This window comes from Nicotiana attenuata, chromosome 11, assembly GCF_001879085.1.
Source record: "Nicotiana attenuata strain UT chromosome 11, NIATTr2, whole genome shotgun sequence".
Classification (NCBI taxonomy): Eukaryota; Viridiplantae; Streptophyta; class Magnoliopsida; order Solanales; family Solanaceae; genus Nicotiana; species Nicotiana attenuata.
The window spans coordinates 9139578-9161075 of NC_031999.1; the positions used below are offsets into that span (position 1 = coordinate 9139578).

The following is a 21498-nucleotide window of genomic DNA, read 5'->3' on the forward strand; positions in this document are numbered from 1 at the left end:
CGATCGCATAAAGCCCAATTGACCAGTCAATCTCAACATGTGGACCGAACACAGAATTGGGCGGCCGCACAACCTCCGTAGGGGCAATTTTGTTGGATATTTTCAGCTTAGTATAAATAGAATTTTTTGCCATTTTTGGGTCAAAATTTGTAAGTTGGGAGCACCTGAGCTGTTTTTGTTTACTGTATTGGGTAACATTGTACTATAGTAGCTTTTAAACATTAGATTTTCTCTCCTTAATCAAGTATTATGAATTCTATCTTAGTTTCTTCTTTAATTTTTTCATGTTCCATGAGTAGCTAAACCCTTAGCTAGGGTTGTGACCCAACCCTAGTATGGGTACTTAATGGGTAATTGATTTAGGTCTTACTTATGATATTTAACCTAGTTCTTGCTTGAATTTTAGAATTGATGGTTGCAAACATTGATTCATGCCAATTTGACTTAGTCTCTACTTGAGAAAGAGAGACTAAGTTTAGGAAAACTTGGCTAACTAGGAATTGGGGTAAACTCAAGAAATTTATAGCCCCAATTAAAGGGTCGAACCTAGAGATAGTAAGACACGACTAGAGCACTTATCACTTGCTTTGTGAAATACCCATTAGGACTTGAGAAAGCCAAATCGGGCAAAATCACTCAAACTACCGAGAGGTATAGAGTGAGTAATTGAGTGTGATTGCTATATTGTATTCCGATCAACCAAACATGCCCTGAAGCTCTAAATTCGTTAGGTAACCAACTAGGCGGAAGATGCTACCCTAGATATTTCATAACATGCAAAACAACCAAAACCAAAAATATTGTCTCTTAGCTCTACAATTACAATCAATAGCTTAAAATTAGAAGTAGAAACAACAATTGAAAATATGGAAGTGTAATTTGAGGCACATCATACAGTCACACTAGGTGTATACCTAATCCAAAAATCTAACTCCCTGTGGATTCGACCCTGACTTGCGTTGGGTTTTTATTATTGCTTCGATCGCTTCACAACCTATATTTGTGGTGTGAGTTTGGGCGACATCAAATTTTGGAGCCGTTGCCGGGCAGTTAAACAGATTTAGCTATATATTTAGGTTTTAGTATGATTTGTCTTCTTTTCCTTCCGAGTCACTAAATTTGTTTTTGAATTGATTTTAGGTACGAGAATGGCTCTCAACAACGAGCCCATCGGGAATTTGCTAATGGGGGAGGACGTGGATGATGACCAAGTTGATGCGGTTCCTCTTGAACCTCAAGCAAATAGCCGAGGCCGACCGCCTCATGATAATGTTTCCATCTCTCCTCTCCTCCACCAAGAGCGGCCGCGCACCGGGTGTTCCTGAACGAGGGTTATGCAAGTGCTATAGTCCCGCCCCGCATTAGGGCGGGCAACTTCCAAATCACCAATGTGATGCTTACACTACTTGAGCAACGGGGATTCTTCACCCGGGCTCTGAGTCAAAATGCTTACAAGCATCTCAAAGGGTTCATCGATACTTGTAGGGGGAGCAAGCAAACCAATGTCTCCGAGAACGCGCTGCGGTTGAGGCTATTTCCCTTTTCTCTATGAGGAAAGGCATTGGACTGGTTAAGAGAGATTGCCCAATCATTCCATCTATATATGGGATGAGTTGGCGGAAAAATTCATTGCCAAATTCTTCTCTTCGGGATATATGGCGACACTTCGGGATGAGATTCTTGCGTTCAATCAAGAGCCCAATGAGTCATTGCACGAGATTTGGGAAAGATATCGTACCATGATTAAAGAGTGCCCGAATAATGATATGACCGAGGCCATGATCCAACAAACCTTCTACAGGGGGATCAACATAACAAATCAATGTGCGGTAAATGAACTCGCCGAGGGGAACTTCATGAACATGCCTTATGCCGAAACTTGTAAAATTTTGGATGAGATGGAGGATACCTCATCGGCATGGCAAAGTAGAGCCAATGTTCCTCAAGGTGGCCCAAATGTCTTTCACCTACACAAGGAACTACATGATCATGGGCAAGCTATTGCCGAGTTGACAACTACAATGAATCAATTGGCCAAAGCTCAACTTTAACAAGTTCAAGGGCCAAAATAAGTGAATGCAATGGAAGGTGTGAATATGATGATAAACAAGAGACGGCAAAAAGGTCAACAAATGCAAAGTCGTCTGAAACAATTCATGCAAGATGATAGTGGATATGACCAAGGTGATTCGTTTTATGAGCAAGAAGAAGAAGTGCAATATGTCAAGAATTATCAAGGAAAAGAAACAATGCTCAAGGACAAAATCAACAACAATGGCGACCACAAGAAAATCAAGGAAATTGGAATTCAAGCAATCAAGGTGGTTGGAACAATCAAAATAACCAAGGGAATTGGAACAATCAAGGCAATCAAAGAAATTGAAATAGTCAAAATAATCAAGGCAATTAGAGTGGCAATAATCAAGGCTACTGGGGAGGTAACAACCAAGGAGGGTGGAACAACAACAACAATTGGGGGTCGAGTTTACAAAGGCCCCCGATGTTTTAACAACCGAGAAATCCACCTCCCTATCCTTCTCAAGGCCCGAGCTCTTCCAATAATGAGATGGGTAGAATTGAGAACATGTTTAAACAAATGATGGAGAAGAATGCCGACTCTGATGCTCAACTAGCCTCTCACAACACTTCTATTCGCAATTTGGAAGTTCAATTAGGCCAAATCTCGCTGCTTTGAACACTCGTCCTAAGGGGGCAGTACCAAGTGATACGATGGTGAACCCGAAGGGCGAGAACAACACAGGACATGCTATGGCCGTAACTACAAGAAGTGGAAAAGGTGGATATGCAACCACCTCAAATCAAAGAAGAGTTGTGGATGATGATGTAGTGGTTCAAGAATATGAAATTCCAAGCAATGTGGTTCAAGCTAATGGTGTGAGTTTTGGCGACATCAAGGGCGACGTATCAAAGGTTGGTGACAAAAATGTTCAAAGACCAGCTCGGCAAAACCATGGAAGTCTACATCAATGACATGTTGGTCAAGTCAAAAAGGAAAGAGGATCACATCGACCACTTGAAAGAGGCCTTCGACATACTCAGACGATACGGTATGAAATTGAACCCCGAAAAGTGCGCCTTCGACGTAACCTCGGGAAAGTTCCTCGGCTTCTTTGTATCACAACAAGGCATCGAGGTCAACCCCGACCAAATCAAAGCTATAGAATGAATATCGGAGAACCTAACCAGTAAGAAACTGGTACAGAAGCTGACCGGCTGCATAGTCGCCCTGTCAAAGTTCATCTCGCGGTCCTCCGACAGGTGCCATAAATTTTTCGGCGTACTCAAGAAAGACAATGGACTCAAATAGAACTCCGAGTGTGTCGAAGCCTTGAAAGAATTAAAGGCATACCTATCTTCACCCCCACTACTCGCTAAGGCGGAACTTGGGAAATGTCTCCTCATCTACCTGGTTGTGTCTGACGTGGCCGTCAGCATAGTCCTGGTCCGAGAAAACAAAAGTATGCAATCTCTCATCTATTATATTAGCAAAACTTTGGTTGACGACGAAACAAGGTGCCTCTAACGCGTCGGGATCGGGACTAGGACTCGTGCTCGAGGTCCTAACAGGCGAAATAGTTCATCAGTCCATAAGATGCCCATATATGACTAACAATGAGGCCGAGTATGAGGCTGTGATTGCAGGACTAAAATTAGCACTCAAATACGGAGCGAAGAGAGTCGTCCTACACTGCGACTGTTAGCTCATCGTCAATCAAGTCACAGGGACTTTCCAAATCAAGGAACAAAGACTACAAAAATACCACGCCGAGATCTGCAAGCTGTTACCCGAGTTTGATGAGTGCCAGCTCGACCTAATCCCTCGAGCACAAAATATCGAAGCAGATGGCCTTGCCAAATTGGCAGCAGCCACTAAAATTATAACCGGAGAAAGGAACGTGGTCACTCTCCACCACTCATCAATCGATCAAATCGAGGTACGAACTATAAACCCAACTTGGGACTGGCGCAATCGTATTGTCAAATATTTGGAGGACGGAGTGTTTCCAGACAATAAAAAAGAAGCCAAGAAGCTTCGAATACAGGCAGCCAGGTACATCGTCATCAACAATGACTTGTACAAAAGAACGTAGGGCGACCCCCTAGAAAAATGCTTAGGCTCAAACTAGACGCGGCGTGTTCTGGAGGAAGTCCACGAAGGTCACTGCGGAGCTCATACATGCAATCGAGCCCTAGTCAGATGCCTCATATGAGCAGGTTACTACTAGCCCACAATGTAAAAAGAGGCCGCCGACTTCGTAAAAAAATGTGAACGATGCCAAAGATACGCCCCCATAATCCACCAAACGGGCGAGCACCTCCACTCAGTCACCTTGCCTTTACCTTTCATCAAATGGGGGATGGACATCGCGGACCCCTCCCAGCAGGATGAGGTAATGTACGATTTCTTTTAGTTTTAACTGACTATTTTTCTAAGTGGGTGGAAGCAGGTGCATTCGCCCGAATTCACGAGCAAGAGGTGATCGCCTTCATATGGAGGAATATCGTGTGCCGTTTTGGCCTCCCTAAAGAAATCAGTTGTGATAACGGGCCTCAATTCACTGGAAAAAAGATCGTTTAGTTCTTCAAGAAATGGCATATCAAAAGAATACTCTCCACGCCATATCATCCCGCGGGCAATGGACAAGCGGAGTCCTCCAACAAGTCAATATTGAATATCATGAAGAAAAAGCTCGAGAACGCCAAGGGACTGTGGTCGGAGTTGCTGCGTGAAGTGCTTTGGGCATACCGCACAACGCCAAAAACAAGACAGGAGAAACACCGTACTTACTAGTCTATGGGACTGATGTAGTAATATCGGTCGAGGTCGGAGAACCAAGTCTAAGGTACTCACACGAGAGCGGCCCGAGAAACGACAAAAACAGAAGGCAAGACCTGAATAAGGCCGAAGAACGAAGAGACATTGCTTACATAAGGATGGTCGCCCAGAAACAACAGGCAGAGCGATACTACAACAAAAAGCCAAGGTCAGACCGCTCAAAGTCGGGGACTACGTACTCAAAGCCAAAACACAGGCAAGCAAGGATCCAAGGGAAGGAAAGCTAGGGACTAATTGGGACGACCCATACAAAATTACGGCGACAGCAAGCAAAGGGTCGTTCCAACTAGAAAAGATGGAAGGAAAACTACTACCAAACAACTGGAACATCGCCCACCTCAAGTACTTCAACTTCTAAGGAAAGATGTTCTCCGAGCCGTACTCTTTTTCCCTCACCTGAGTTGTGTCCTAATTGGATTTTCTCGGGGAGTTTTTAACGAGGCGACGAGGAGGACATTTCGAAGTTAAGCATGAGCAGGTGAGAATACAAGTTAGAAAGTTCATTTCTCGTCCCCTCGAAAACTTCTCCAGGTCGACCAATAAAGGGACTAGGTAGACTGGGACTGGAATACCAGCCCGAAGAACGTGTAAACTTCTCCAGTATATATATGTAAGCAAAGCATACAAGCACATGATGTTCACCTATGTCTCCACCAAGTTTTAACATCGCACCAATTAGGATACTCACATTCGACCTCGTTCGGATTAATTAAGAGTAACATTCGACCTTGCTTGAATCAACCCACATTCGACCCCGTTCGGATTTATTAAGAGTAGCATTCGACCTCGCTCGAATCAACTCACATTCGACCTCGCTCGAATTAATTTAGAGTAACATTCGACCTCGCTCGAATCAACTCACATTCGACCTCGTTCGAATTAATTTAGAGTAACATTCGACCTAGCTCGAATCAACGCACATTCGACTTCGTTCGAATTAATTCAGAGTAATATTCGACCTCGTTCGAATTAATCTAGAGTAACATTCGACCTCGCTCGAATCAACTCACATTCGACCTCGTTCGAATTAATTTAGAGTAACATTCGAATTCCCTCGAATCAACTTAAATTCGACTTCGTTCGAATTAATTCAGAGTAACATTCGAACTCGTTCGAATCAACTCACATTCAACCTCGTTCGAATTAATCTAGAGTAACATTCGACCTCGCTCGAATCAACTCACATTCGACCTCGTTCGAATCAACTCACATTCGACCTTGGATCAACTCACGTTCGACATCGTTCAAATTCCATTAAGACACTCACATTCGACCTCGCTCGAATCAACTCACATTCGACCCAGCTCGAATTTCATTCATAGTTAACCTCGTCCGAATTAATTATGTGACGTTTAACTTTGCTAGAACTAATCAAAGACACACTCAGCCATGTTTAAGTTAACGCCTACCAACAGTTCTTTAAAATCAAGACAATCAATCGAGGAAAACATTCAAGGAAAAAATAGGACTCAGAAATAAACAGCAAAAGTAGCATTCCAAATCAAAAAAGTATCTTACAAGGTCCGAACAAACGCCCGCAAAAGTATAAACAAATTACAAAAATTACAAAAAGCATCACTCAACGGCATCATCCCCGACATCATCCTCGCCATCATCATTGCCGGTTGAGTATGCATCATCATACCAAGCACCTTGCTCGATTCCACCCAACTCGTCTTCGTTATCGCCCGCTCGTGGCGTGGCGGGATCATAACCACAAGTGATTCGAGCTGCACGTGTCTTGGCACGAGCACCCTCGAACTCAACCTTAGTAACTCTCTCTGCCGCCATCAAGTCCCTAAATATGTCTAGCTGGGCCTCGGCATGGATCCGCTTCTCATACGAATCCCGAGCAACGTCAGGATAAGCGGAAGTGTAAGAGGAAGATGGTCGAGTCAATAACTGTGCCTTTTCGGCCTCAAGATCGGTGACCTGATCATTTGAATTCGAAACCTCTCCCTCAAGCTCGCCAACCCTCTCCTCAAGCCTTGCCTGCCTGAGCACAACCGCCTCTGCTTCACTCGCCCGTTCAGATCTGAGTATGCGGATGACCTCCTCCGATGCCGCCACCCTTGCCAAAGCCACCATCCTGGCTTCCTCGGCTTTCCCCAACTCTGCCGTCTTCCAGATCAACTCATCACTCAAATCATCAGCCCTATTTGAGATCTTCTTAAGCTCAACCAGCGGAGATGCCACTTGAGCCCGAAGATCGGCACACTCAGCCGCGATCCCTCTGCTCACCTCAAGCTCGGCCTCCTTGGCTCTAAGCGCTCCCTCGAGCTCGCTACATTTGCCGATGACCCTCATGAGTTCATCGTCCTTCTGCCTCAACTCATCTCCAAGAGACTGGAAATTATCGTTAGCGCAGAATCGGGCCCGTATCTCACGGTACTTGGCACGGTACTCATGAAACTTCAAAACCATTTTCTTAAAGATAATCTTCCGCTTCTCCTCTCGGCAGGCATTCTCGATCTAAAAAATGAGAGTCTAGTGAAAAAGGAAGAGCCAAAAGAGTCGGCAAAAACAAAAAGGAGAAAGGACGTAAGGTACAAGAACAATAAAAAAAAAACATACCCTCAAAGCCATTCCGAATATGCCTAACGACAGATCGGCATCCATAAACGTCCGCAAAGTCCTGTTCTCGCCGCTAGAGCAGAGAGGAACCAAAGAAGGGACTACGCTCTCTGTATTCGCCAACATGTCGCAGTCCAAGGGAACGACTATGATGCGAGTAGATCCCTCCGTCCTCACTTCTACCCGAGTAAACCCCTCATCGAACATCCGTACCTCTTTAGGATCTATGTCGGAACCGGACTCATAGCCATCTACGCCCACACCTTTCCCCCTCTCCTTAGCAGAGGAAGGAACGTCGGCCTGCCCCGACGGCGACGGATCACTCCTCGGAACGACCTATGCTGCCTCTGATCGCCCTTCTCCTTCCACGGAAGCCTCGGGTAAGGGAGAAATTTCTACATCTGAAGGTTCGAAGCCACGCCGCCCTCTGATGCGACCGTGGCCAGCCCGCGCTCACCCCTTGTTAACCCTTCACTTCCTACTTATAAGGCGAATTTTGCGACCGTATTCATGAATACAATAACGCGAATAAAACGAATACAATCACACAGCTGGACTCCCATATTTTTTAGGCGAATTCCGCTAAGTAATTATGTATATAGTAGCTATAAGAAGTTAATATCCACTAAATAATAGTGGGTTCGAAAATTCCTCAATTTCTTTTTTGGGATTTTTTCCTTCCTACACAATGTTTCAAACTTATTTACCAAAATTGTCCTAGTTTTGTATATTACCCACCCTAAATAAGGATTACTTACAAATTATATACAATTCATTATTAGTTAAATTAGGGGATTTAGTTACATCCTTTTCCTTTTTTCTCTCCTCACCTTTTTCCTCGCTGCCGCCTCTCTCATCAGTTTTTCTTTCTTTCTTCATCACTCTCTCTCACCGTCTTTCTCTCTCAATAAGGTAAGCCTAAAAGTTATCTTCTGCCAATCAACCTATTGAAGTAACCTCTGGTTTGTCACTGGTTTGCCCTTTTCTCTTTTACATTGCTACCTACTAAGTATGAAACTTTAACGGTGCAAGAATGTTATTGAATTCAAACTTGTGACACTTCGATTTGTATTGTGCTCTCTTGAAAATCGAATTATCCTGTAGTTTGATAGTCTTTTTCAAGAGATGAATTCAACACCTAGTAACAAGGTTTTAGGAATTGAAGATTCGAACACTAATCTATCATAACGCTTTGAATTCGAATTTGCATTTTCAAAAATTATTATTTGTTTGGATTCGGTGTTGTTGCAAATAATTGTGAATATTGTTTGGAGTTTATATCTCAATTTTGAGGGTGTTTGGTGAATATTAGACTTGGGTTTGGCTGAATTTCAGATTGAAACTCGAAGAAGAACACATGACATACAATATACTTACGAAATTGTAGTAAAGTTGTAGTATAATTATATATAAATTGTATTACGTTGTAGTTATATATATTTTTTATTTGAATGCTGTATGAAAGTTGAAAAATAGTTGTATAATGTATGAATCGTCGTATAAAATTTGTATTTAAGTTATCAATACTATCTTTTACATAAAGCTGTTGATGTGTATCAAAATTTGTCCAAAGATTTTACGAGGTTAATAACTATCGTGCGAGGCCAGTAAAGTATTATGCTTCACTTGATTGGTTAACTTACCCAATACACTAATCTAACCTATTTAAATCAGCACTAAAATGGATACATCGTACTTACAGTTAATATTATACAATTTGATGGTACAATAACATACAAATTTTAAAACAAATTCCGTACAAATTTACTATAAATTGTTATATCTACAACAACATACATACTAAAAATAAATTTCATACAACTAATTATATAGTATACACTTATTTACAACTTATCTACAAATTTCATACATTATTTTTACCTAGTTAAAATACATCTACAACATCATACAACTTAAATACAATTTTCATACAAATTTTATACAATATGTCTTTTGTATATTTTGTATTTGATTTGTATATATTTTGTATGTGGTGTGTGTTTCTTCCTTTCTAAAATTCCAATCAAAACTTTCTCTCTTAATACAATTTTGATGCATATCAATAATTTTATGTTAAAAGATAGTATTGATAACTTAAATACAAATTTTATACAACGATTCATACATTATACAACTATTTTTTAACTTTCATGCAACATTTAAATAAAAGAATATATATAACTACAACAGAATATAATTTACATACAATTATACTACAACTTTACTACAATTTCGTAAGTATATTGTATGTCATGTCTTCTTCTTCTTCTTCCATTCTGAAATTCAAACAAAATCAAGTCTAATATTCACCAAACACTCTCAAATTCGAATTCAAAGCTTCAAAGCTTTTTAATGACTGTCAATGGTGGAGTGTCAAACATATTCAAAATTTATTGATTGACAATTTCAATTTGAACACCAATTGTGCAACATGAAAGGAAATTGCTAAGTTAAAACTCTATATTAAAACGATTGAAATCCATTGGTGAATTCCATTAAAAATATATTCAACATGAAAGGATAAAAAATAGAAAATATCAGAGGAAGGAAAATAGGGGAAAGAACATAGAATGAGAGATTAAGAGACAGAGAGAGAGCGCATAAGAGAGAGACAGAGAGATAGAGCGCAGGAGGGAGGGAGAATAAGGATGAGAAATAATTGATTCATTATTCAAGGTTACTCATTTAATTCCTAATATATATATATATATATATATATATATAATTGGTAAATTGTATATTATGTAATTACGTTGAAACTTAAGTAGAGTAGGTAATAAAGTTTCAAATAACAAGGTTTTTTTTTTTTTTCTTTTTTTTGTGGAGAAGTCCAATTCCAAATACCTGGGCTGACAGTCTTTACGGCCCGGCCTTGTGTTGAATTTTCCACACTTTGGAACTTGATCAATTACCACCAATGTGGGCATAAGGTACGGTGGCGGGAGATTGCAATTCTCCCTTCCATGGCTGAGAAGTGCAAGTATTCTTGCAAGACTGCTAGTGAAACCCTAGAATGGATTCATGCAATTATCCACTATATATCACCTTACCGTTATTTCTTAGACGCTCATGTCGTCAATTTCTTCAAGGTCTTCCCATTCATCTTCATTTCAGCTTTACCATAGATGAATTGATATTAGGCTATTTTTGCACTGGCTGGCATTCTCCTTACGCATGTTATAAACTTCTTTTGCGAGTATATGCAGGATAGACTATGGGAAGCAGTTGATAAAGAGTGGATGCATTGTTTACGGAAGGAGCCTGTTCAAAATCTTCTCCGAATTCCGTCTGGTGTCGTTCAGGTAGTTATCAGTATCTTCCTTATTTCCTTACCTCTAAGCTTTATAAGTTTTCCTGTCAATTTCATGTGTATTTCAACAACAACAACAACAACGTACCCAGTATATTTAAATAAATTATTTAGTGTCTTGTTAATAAAGCTTTTCTATTTCGATTTTGTTTTTTGTTAATTGGAGTTGTAGAAAGTTTAGAGCTACTTGGCGGTTTATTAGCTGCTTTGCTTCCAGACAGAGGAACTGCATATTGTTCGAGAGAAATTACTTGTAGAAGGTCAAGCAGTAGCACGTATTTTCACCCCAACATTACTTATACTTTTTGATAAGTATTTAACTTATTGATAGAATATGAGAATTTAAGAAGAAACTAAAGTTAAGAACTAAGCTTAAGCTAAGGAAAAGGAAATAATAGATTTCATTCATAGCCTCTGAAGATGGCAAGTTCGATACATATAGGGGAAATAAGGCCTAGGGGTCAAAGTGAAATAACTTAGGGGAAATAAAGTAACTACTTATTGGACTGAAACGTAACGTAAAAACTAATAGCTACTAGGTAAATAACCAACCCAACTCCCATGTACACTTCCGGGAACATAAAATAATACTACTCCCCACAGTTGCTTCATTTCCATATCGTATCACTTATCTCGAATGTAACAAGTGACAACAAATGGTAAACATCCATTGGCTCGACTACTATGGTCCAAATGGAGGAGCCATATGGTAGTGGGGATTCATATAGCTGGCCCCAGCTAGTTTGGGATTTACTCATAGTCGTTGCTGTTGAGTATTGGCCACTTAATACCAAATGTAATTTAGGTAAACATAAGTAAATAACCAACCCAACTCCCATGTACACTTCCGGGGACATAAAATACTACTCCCTACATATGCTTCATTTCCATATCGTATCACTTATATTGAATGTAACAAGTGACAAAAAATGGTAAATTTCCATTGGCTCGACTACTGCGGTCCAAATGGAGGAGCCATATGGGTAGTGGGGATTCATATAGCTGACGCCAGCTAGTTTGGGATTGACGCATAGTCGTCGTTGCTGTTGAGTATTGGCCACTTAATACCAAATGTAATTTAGATAAACATATCCATTACAGTTTTAGTGTGGTATCTATTCTTTTTGTTGTGCGGATTTGTTAAATTTTTTCTTTTAGATGTCACTTTAAGTTTGTAAGTCTGAGTTAAGATGCATCTGGCTGCTTCCAATTGTTAATGTTTTCATATATGGTAAGCTTTGTAGCCATAACTTTCTTTTTCTTCATTTTGGTCCTTAATGAGACTGTCATATTGGTCGTTTAACAAATCCTCCCTTCCGGGGTGAGGGAAGCAGTTATTTTTTCCCACTAAGATATACACCTATAGAATACCATTACTCATTGAGTAAGAACGAGAACTTGGAAAAGTGGAACAAGTTGGAAAGACAGATGATGAAAAGGTATAAAAGCAATGAGTTGGAGACATGGTTAATACCTTCAGTTCTGGAAGGAGAGTATGTAAATATGTCCGTCTTTTATATACCAAGATTTTCAGTGCTTCAGTTTAGTGTCACCTATGACCTAGCGGAAAAAAAAAGGATAAAAGAAGAAGAAAAAGAACAACTTTATCATCTACCATCTAACTAGTATCCATAACTGTTACAAAACCTATATTTCTTTGTTAATTGACTTTCTTCTTATGTTTCTAGGGTCACTGGCCTGTTTCACTTAAGGAATTCATCCTTACTCTGAAGTCTCTTTCTCTTCCACGTGAACAGACAGATTTGCAGGTATATTTATTTTTCTTTTCATTCATAGTGGTTGTAGAATTAGCATTATGGCCTTGTCTCCTTATTTAATCCCATTGTTGTTTCTTATGCTTTTCCCATATTAGAAGTTTTTACACTACTGGCATTTCTTTCGTTTGTTATGGGTTCTGGGTTATGTTATCTATAGACTAAGTATGTTTTGCCCACTGCTGTGCCTAGTTCATTTTGCATAATTCTGTCTGAAGTTGAATGAGATCTTGAAAGGTGCTAGATGACCTCTGCCATTGAGTAGTTTCATGCCCTTTCTGAAGATTGTGATACCTTGCCTGCTCTTTTTCTTCGGTTACTTCCTTATTAAACATCCTAGACCATGTTATAAGGCAGTCAGGTATTGAGTTTTACTAATGCTTCTGTTTGCTTGCAGGAATTTTCAGGAATGCACATAGCTTCACTAAGTAATGTTTTAGCTCAAGGCATGAATCATAAGAAAAAACATGAAGTAAGGCATGGAATTATTTGCTTACTCCTCTTTTACTGACCTCTCTTTGTGCTCAATTTGGCTGACTACAAATCTGTTGAGCATTGTTTATCCTTTTTGCTTTCAAGTTTCAAATTTGTAGAAGTTCAAGTTTGGTAAACCAATTTAGATGACTACTTACTGATATAAGGCCATGAAAGCCGAACCTTTTTTCTTACAGCAAGCTCTCTTGCTACCTATGATCTACTCTAAGTTGTGATTACAAAAACTTTTTTTCTGATGTTGAATTCATGTGCTAGAGAAGCTTCTAAGCATATTCCCTTTACGGTTTTGTTTTCTCAATCTGAATGAAAGAACATAAATAATTTCCAGAAAGTCTTACAAAATGGATTGAAAGATTAAAGAAAGTTGTTTTCTGATTGCGAACCATTTCCTAATTTCGAGCCTATGTTCGAAAGAGCAACTATAGCAGATGCCTTCTATGGGTTTGATTTTCTCAACCGGAACGCTAGAATGATATAATATTGTTTGAGCAGGTAGAAGCCCTTGCTGCCCTGGTCGGTTTAGTTGCAACGCAAGTTGGAGCACGGACAGTTGTTGATGTTGGTGCTGGACAGGTGTGTCCCCTTCTGCTTTCTTCCTGTGCAATTCACACATATTCTGGTGTTGATACACGTGTGTGTATATATATATATATATATATACATATTAGGATTATGACTTACAAATTTACGTGTTATCTTAATTTGTTTTGTAGAATGAGTCAGTACATGGGTAGAACCTACAGGTTAAGGACTTTTTTGCGAGTTTGTAGCTGATGCTCGTTAAATATATTCTTGCTTCTTTTCAACATTGGGCTAATAGATTAACCACCAGACAACCTTGTGGTGCAATAATTTCTGATGCACTTGCAAAAAGTCTGAAACATCTTCTAGTAATTCTAAATACATCAACAACTACACCTCAATCCCAAGCAAGTTGGCTCAGCCATACGAATGGTCCCGGTAAAATTTACACGAAAATAGTTTTGTCGTTGTTTCTGTTAATCTAATAGTTCATACTGCATTTGAACTCAAGGGTATGGCCTAGCTATCAACGAAGTGAGTGAAAATCACAAAAGATTTAGCTCTAAATCTCAACATAGACAACAAATACTTGAATGATTTCCTCTCATTTGTTTAAGGATGGATAGAGTTATCCGAAATTTATACTATCAAGACTTAATAAGTGTCTAGTCGTATAATCGAGTAGCGTGCAAACTGTCCAGAAGAGTACCGTTATTCAGGAAAGAAAAGTTCATGTTGTGTTTTGCCAAAAGCTAATATTCGAACAAGCCAACAATGTTCTTTTGCCTTTAAAAAAGTCCCCCAATTCAGAGCTCTTTCCAGCTTTCAAGATATACAAAAAAGAAAAGCCTTGAATGGTCTTCACATGTTGCTCCATTTAAGCTCATCTCTATCCATTACTTATAAAATAAACTTAAAATTGTAGAAATTCTAAACACGGAGAAATAATTATCTGGATTATCTGGTTTTCCTGTTGTCTGTTTCTACTTAGATTGTTCATGTGGTGTAGGGTTATCTTGCTCAAGTGCTTGCCTTTGAGTACCAGCTTTCTGTAATTGCCATTGATGCTTGTTCACATCATGGTAAGATTACTGATGCACGTGCGGAGCGAATCAGGAAGCACTATGCAGCTAAGATGCGTAAAAATGGGTAGGTAGAGTCTTCCTTATGCTAACGACATCTTTTTATGAGCTCCTTTAAAATTAATCCTATATAATACAAAAATATGGACTGTGAATACATTGGACTTCCTTTTTGCTGTCTTAGCTTTTCCAAAGCAATTAATGAGCAGTAGCAGATGAAATATTTGATATTAGTTGCACTGCTTGGAGTGTCCAAGAATAGCAGATTTATTGTAGAAATTTGGCAGTATTTGTTCTCCTGTTATCCAAAAATGTATGCATCTGCTTCAATGCTCTACATCTATCTGATTCACGGTTAAATTTACTTAGCATCAATATTTTGTGTCATTATTGGATGATTTTCCTCTTTCAGAACGCTTGTTTGTAATCCATTTCCATTTTATCAGCTCCGAACTTAGAGAGATTAGCATGCCAAAGACAGTTACATGCCGGGTGCTGTCTTCTGACACATTGAAGACCTTAAGTAACTTCCGAGAAGAGAATGATGATGCAGCGAATCAACATTTGAGCCGAAAAAGTTCGGGCTCTCAGCTCTCTCGACTTGCTGAGAATATACTGCCTTCTCTATCCTATAGTGATTCTTCATTAGTTATTGCTGGACTTCATGCCTGTGGAGACCTCTCGGTGACAATGCTGAGGTGGGTATCATATTGTATAATTGTGCCCCTTTCTAAGTCTCATGTTCTATTCCATTATCTGATTGGTTAGTGGAAATTGACTTGCGCTTTTTGCTGCGTTAAATACTATGGACAATAGAGGGACATCACATATCTTTTCTCTTAGTCATTCGAAGGCGTTAAATTGGGTTTTATGTTTTTATTATATTAGGTCTTATGTTTTGAGAAGCTTTATGTGAACAATTCTTACTAATATCTTGTACTTATCGTCCCAGCAAGTTTGTTGTATACGTCTTAATTTGCTTTATGGTATCATTCTAGATTGTTATAGTAGTCCCTGCCCATTTTGATATTTATGTGATGTGTCATTGGCTCAAGATTTCTTTTCATTCAGGACATTCTTGGAATGTGACAAAGCTAAGGCGGTGATTAGCGTTGGTTGCTGTTATAACTTGCTTTCCGAGGAAGCCAGTGACATGGTGGATTCTTGTTGTGGTTTTCCTGTAAGCCAAGGTGTTAAATCTGCTGGAGTAGTGCTATATAAAAATGCTCGTGATCTAGCTTGTCAGGTAGATGGGTATTATACTATTCTTTGTTGCCTCGTGTTGATAGACCTTGTTTCAATTCACAGTTCACTTTCGCTGCATCTTCTAAGCTGTCTACCTTTTCATTATAATTGTATTCTGACCTTGAGTTGCTATATCAGAGTGCTGATAGATGGAGAGGCTTGGATGAGCACGCAGGGCTTCACAACTTTGAGTTGCATGCATTTCGTGCTGCTTTCCAGATGGTACATGCTGTTTATTTGGTCTACTATACTAATTGGTTTCTTTGGGCTTATCTATAAGCCCTTACAGTGAAACATTTTGCCTGTAGTATTGGGTTCTGGTGGTTTTATATGTATACCTAGTCAATGCAGTAGCCCACTAACCTGCAGTGATTCTGAAGGTTCTTTTCAGACATTACCCACACATATTGCAAGAAAGCCCTACAATAGGACGTCAAGGGAAAGCCTTACGACGCCAACAGCATCAGAGGATCCTGGAGTCTAATTTGCATTATAGGGGCCCTTCAGAATCTGGTGAGTACTTTTAAGGGATACCATTGATGAAGTTCATTGGGCTTCAAGGTAAAACCATAAAGGGTACATCTCGTATTAATTTCTGAATAACTCATTCATGAGAATTTAGGACTAAACTTATTATGGTCCGTGTTTGGTTTCCAGTTGGTAAAAGTTGATTGAATAGGATTATAAGGATTACTGTTACCCTTATATTTTTTTTCCCAGTCTACTTGTTTAAAAGATGTGTTATATATTCTTGGCCAGTCTAAGATGTTGTAGGTTTCATCATTTAGGGCAACCGTGCATATGTAATAGCCTAACTGTCAAGGCCACCTATTAAGAAAATAAGCTCTTAAGCCCTTTATATGCAGGGGAACCACGGGAGAGTGTGGCCTTTTTCCATGAGTACTCCTCTATTCAGAATTCGAAAAGTAGGGAGTCTAGCACTGTGGACAGATACTCACTATTTGTAAAATTTTGTGAATCTGGGCTAGGTCGCCTACATCTCCCTTGTTTGGAGGATATTGATTACAGTGCAGTCTGGAGGGAGTCTGAATCATATGCTGTAAGTAGATCTTTTGATGATATTGTTATTTTTATTGTTAGTGTCATAGAAGTCCTCTTTGGCGCATTATTATTTGTCTTGTGTACTTAAAGATTCACTTTTGGGAGACCCTGCCGGACTTTCTTCTCATTTTCATGTCTATCTGTCACCCGGTGCTGCTATGTCCTACTCTTGTCATTTGGATGTAATATCAATTCTATCCCTCAGTAAATGCACAAATAGTCTAAAGTTTATTTTGCTTCTATATATGATATTATTCTTGCTTACTCTCTAGAATGTTTCGAGTTGGAAGGGGATTGATCTCTCGGCTGTACTTGCATTTCTGTCTTCTCTTATTTCGGCCAGATCCGTTGAAGTTATCTCCTGCCAAAGGAAAATTTCTTTTATAGCTGACACCTTTCTATTTTGATCTGTGGTTGATTCAATACTAAAGACATGCAAAAGTTGCAAGGATATTATATCAATGCTAACATAGGGTATAAGATTAATGAAACTATTCTCTTTTCACTTTGATCTTTCAGTAAGGATATGCCAAGTAGATTTTTAGTATCCTCAGGGAGGTCTTTGTTTTTCAATCCACGCTCAACCATTTTTTGGGGGCTGGTAAGCAAAGTGATGTTTGCCAACTGCATATAGTAAGACGCAATGGATATTATGATGCATCTTAGAGTTGTTTGTGGGATTGAGGACTTTTCTTGGCATCTATGCAATCTAAGTGATTGGCTTGGTTCAAGAAATTTCCTGATTTCCTAGAGAGTGGTTGCTGTAGCCTGTTGATTTAATCTTCCTCTTTCAGATTGAGGAACATGAATCTCTTTTCTGTACCTTTATAGGACACATTATAAACACAATTCATTACTTGTAAGTTATGACTATTCTATTTTTTTCTTTTTCTTTTTCTTTTTTTGCTTTGAATTTTTGGTTGGCCAAAATTTGTCAGGTCATTGCATCTTTAAGGGATGAAGACTTGTTTAATTTGCTTAATTTGAAGGTTATTTATTTGCTCAAACATAGGATATTGCTGCTTGAAGTTCTTAATTGGATAGTTTAAGTGGTCAAGATATTCTAGTCAGCGTCATTTAGATTGATGTGTATTACACCGTGTGATTCTGAAAGGTCTTGCTGCTCTCTTTCATTTACCTTTTAAAGACAAACTATAAAAACAGTACACTACTTGTCTCTGTCTATCCTTGGACATTAGCTTGGCCAAACTTATTAGTTATTTTAATGAAGAGGTGTTCAAAAGGGCAGCCCGGTCCCGGTGCACGAAGCATCCCGCGTTCATGCAGGGTCCGGGAAGGGCCGCATCTCAAGGGGTGTGAAGTAGACAGCCTACCCTGATGCAAGCATTAGCAACCGATTCCACGGCTTGAACCCGTGACCTACAGGTCACACGGAGACAACTTTACCGTTGCTCCAAGGCTCCTCTTCTTAATGAAAAGGTGTTCAACTTGCTTAATTTGAAAGTCATTAAGTTTGCACAAATGCAGGATATTGCCTCTTGAAGATCATCATTGGATGATTTAAGCGGTCAAGATACTCCTACTCAGCAGCCCCTAGGGGTTAGTCAATTGGCAAAATTTGAGGGACTTGTGTCTTAGGTCACATGTTCGAGCCCTGTGCCAAACGAACTAACTCTGGTATTTAGTTAGAGAAGGGTAGAGGGGCGGGCCCATTATCCCCGAGTTTCGGAGGCTGCAGTTGTCCCAAAGGTCGGCTGTAGATGGATTTCTCGGTCATTAAAAAATAAGAAGATATTTCTACTCAGCATCAATTAGATCGGTGCGGTTCTAAAGGTCAAAAATATCTTAATGGAGTTTGAAGTTCCACAACTTTGTGGCCTTTGTTATTTACTAGTTGATGTAATTGATTTATCTGTTGAGTGGAGGTCTAATTGGTTGTGTGTTGCATCATAGTTCAGTCAAATTCCTGTGAGTTGCATGTGCCAGTCCTATCTGGCTGACAAAGTTGCATAAATTCAGGTGCCTATGATCTGCTCAATTATCCAGATCAATTGGTTAGCTGATATGTGCAGTCCTTGGAGGTTTTGTTTTCTAACTAGCTTAGAAATGTCTATTCTTAGATTGTTTTTGGGGCCTGGTAAATAACAAAAAGATTCCTTTAAAAAAAATGTTTTCCTCTTCTGACAAAGTAATCAACTTTCTGCAGGAGTTAATAGGGCCTTATTGGTCTCTTCGTGCTGCCCTGGGTCCTGTCTTGGAAACTCTTGTACTGCTTGACCGATTGTTGCTCCTCCAGGAGTATGGCAATGATCTGGAAGCAAGCCTCTTACCTATTTTTAGTCCTGTATTATCTCCGAGGAATATGGCTATCATAGCTAAGAAAATTAGAAAGTAGAAAATCTTCCTCAATGTGATTCAACATACTGTGACCAAGAGAAGTTTTGGGGCCAGGAACAAGCTATTTACAGGGTACTGGTGGAAGGAAGTATTTGCGGTGAAAATGTATTATATTTCTCCACTTTGAGAATGGAAGCGTGGAATACTTGTGTTGGCAAGCGTCAGTGGATGACAATATCTAATTGTGGCTTTCTTGGTTTTGTATTAATATTTTAATTTGTTTACAGGTATTTGTTTTGCAAGGTGTTGGCTGAAAGATTCTCTTTACACACATTTGAGCTCAAGTTAGTCTACTGTTGTTCTCTCTTCTTTGAGAAGGCAGCTAGGCAAGCCTTATGACCGATGTGATGGTTATCAATTGAGCCATTTTGTTTAATACGTGGATCTGACGCTGCAGCGTTTTTCATAATAGGATTTGTTTAATTTCATCCAGTTACCTCCTATAATCTTTTATTTTTCCAATAATCGTATCGCTGATGTAGATCTTTATTGGTTTCAAGTTGTGTCCACTCTATATTTTTGTGATTATCTTATGGACCTTGTATTCACTTGTATGTAGTGTAAGAAACTGTCTTCTTTTTACTGGCTGAGTATAATATAAGCCGACCAGACATCATTGTCCTATGAAGTATTCGAGGACAGTAGACAAATGATCCAGTGGTGACTTGAACATTAAGCGAACTTGCACGTTGATTACATTCTCTAATTGTATGCCATTCTTGTTTCCTAAATGGGATGTAAAGTTTGTCGCAGATAACTCAATTCTTAGAAGAAAATACTGTCTACAGGAAGAAATAGAATTGTATCCCAGTTTTTGTTTCCTATGATATGGCTTGTCAAACCTCGTTGGTTTAGTGAAGCACGTTATCTGTGGGTGGAACTCTATTGGATTTTCTCACTTGCCTATGAGTTACTCCCAACATGCATTGAGTGAGTATAACGGGGTTGATTAGACTGCAGAATATTGTGCTTTTTCGCCTCTTTTCTATTTCAGGTACTGTGACTGAGTGAGTGTATTTCACATGCCCGTGTGTGTCTAATGGCGAAGTCATGAATTTTGTTAAGAATGTTTAAAATTTAATATATATGTACAAAAGGTCTACATATATATAAATTTTCATCTATATACACAATATATTTATTCGATGAAGGGTGTTCAATGACAACCTTTGCTGGCTATAGCTAGCTATATCTCCGCCCCTGCGTGTCTATGTATGTGTACACACAAATATATCTGTTGATAGCCTATATTAAGGCTGAAATAGAAGCTTAGTTCTTAAGTAAACTGGTGAGAAGCTAAAGACTAGTTTGCCTAAGTGTAACAAACTACAAAGTGCAGTCGTAGATCGTGATTGCCAGGACTAAATAGAATGTAGTGCTGGCCTTCCTGTTGGGATAATGACTTCTAAAAGCTAAGAAGATTTTTTCTGTGGAAATTGGATGAGTTTCATGGAGTGTTTATAGTAAGAAGGTAACATATATGTTTTGGGTTTCTAGGATAAGATTATGCTGGATTGAAGTTTTGTAATCATTGTTGATCATGCAGTTCTAATAGTACTATATTAGATGTCATGTCCCCACTTGCTCCTCGTGAAGTGCATCATTAGACTTAAGTAAATGACCATTTTATTAGTTATTGTAGCATAAAAATCTCACCGATTATTTGGTTATAACAAGAATTTGGCAAAACTAGTCTTTTGGTTGGAAGGAGTTTTACTCTTTTGTATAACAATAACAAAATGTGTATTTTTGAATTGAATGATGGAGACATGCCTAATTGTATTTATCTTTAAACATAACAATTCTGTCCCATTATCGAATCCTCCCTTACATTTTCTAATATTATTAGGATATTGAACCGCAATCCGGGGTTGGTTAGAATATTTTGCTACTTATTTCTCACTCAAACGATTTTCTCCTTGTTTTGCGTTAAACAAACATCTTTTAGTTTGAAATAAGAAATGGCAAATGAACGGGTTCGATTAAATTTGAATGGGCCAATATGTGTCAAATCAATAGCCGGGTCATGATCCAACCAGCTTCTGCTTAAATCAATATGGGTCAAATAACGGATCATAAGATAATCCATCATTTTGAGTTGCGGAATGAAGTCGAAACGTCCTATCTATGACCTAATCAATTTAAACTTAAATAGGCACTTAACGAAATGGTTTAATTTTCAATAAGAGTTTGTGTAGAGAGGATAGAATTAAAAGA

At 39.1% G+C, this 21498-nt stretch overlaps 1 protein-coding gene across 3 annotated transcripts; it reads left to right on the forward strand.

The window, feature by feature from the left end:
* On the forward strand, positions 10296 to 19863 carry LOC109234103 (methyltransferase-like protein 25). Of its 3 annotated transcripts, XR_002069134.1 has the most exons (13): positions 10299 to 10521; positions 10639 to 10734; positions 12431 to 12511; positions 12915 to 12989; positions 13505 to 13585; positions 14544 to 14683; positions 15063 to 15314; positions 15688 to 15862; positions 16000 to 16083; positions 16242 to 16374; positions 16728 to 16921; positions 19091 to 19386; positions 19509 to 19863. XR_002069134.1 is itself a non-coding variant. In XM_019399948.1 (12 exons), exons 1-12 carry the CDS (start codon positions 10396 to 10398, stop codon positions 19277 to 19279), a joined length of 1626 nt encoding a protein of 541 aa, XP_019255493.1. In that variant the 5' UTR covers positions 10299 to 10395; the 3' UTR covers positions 19280 to 19863. The 3 variants fall into 3 exon arrangements, 2 of the variants coding, with proteins under 2 accessions (XP_019255494.1, XP_019255493.1); XM_019399948.1 differs by having other exon boundaries at positions 19091 to 19863; XM_019399949.1 differs by lacking the exons at positions 19091 to 19386; positions 19509 to 19863 and having other exon boundaries at positions 10296 to 10521; positions 16253 to 16374; positions 16728 to 16820.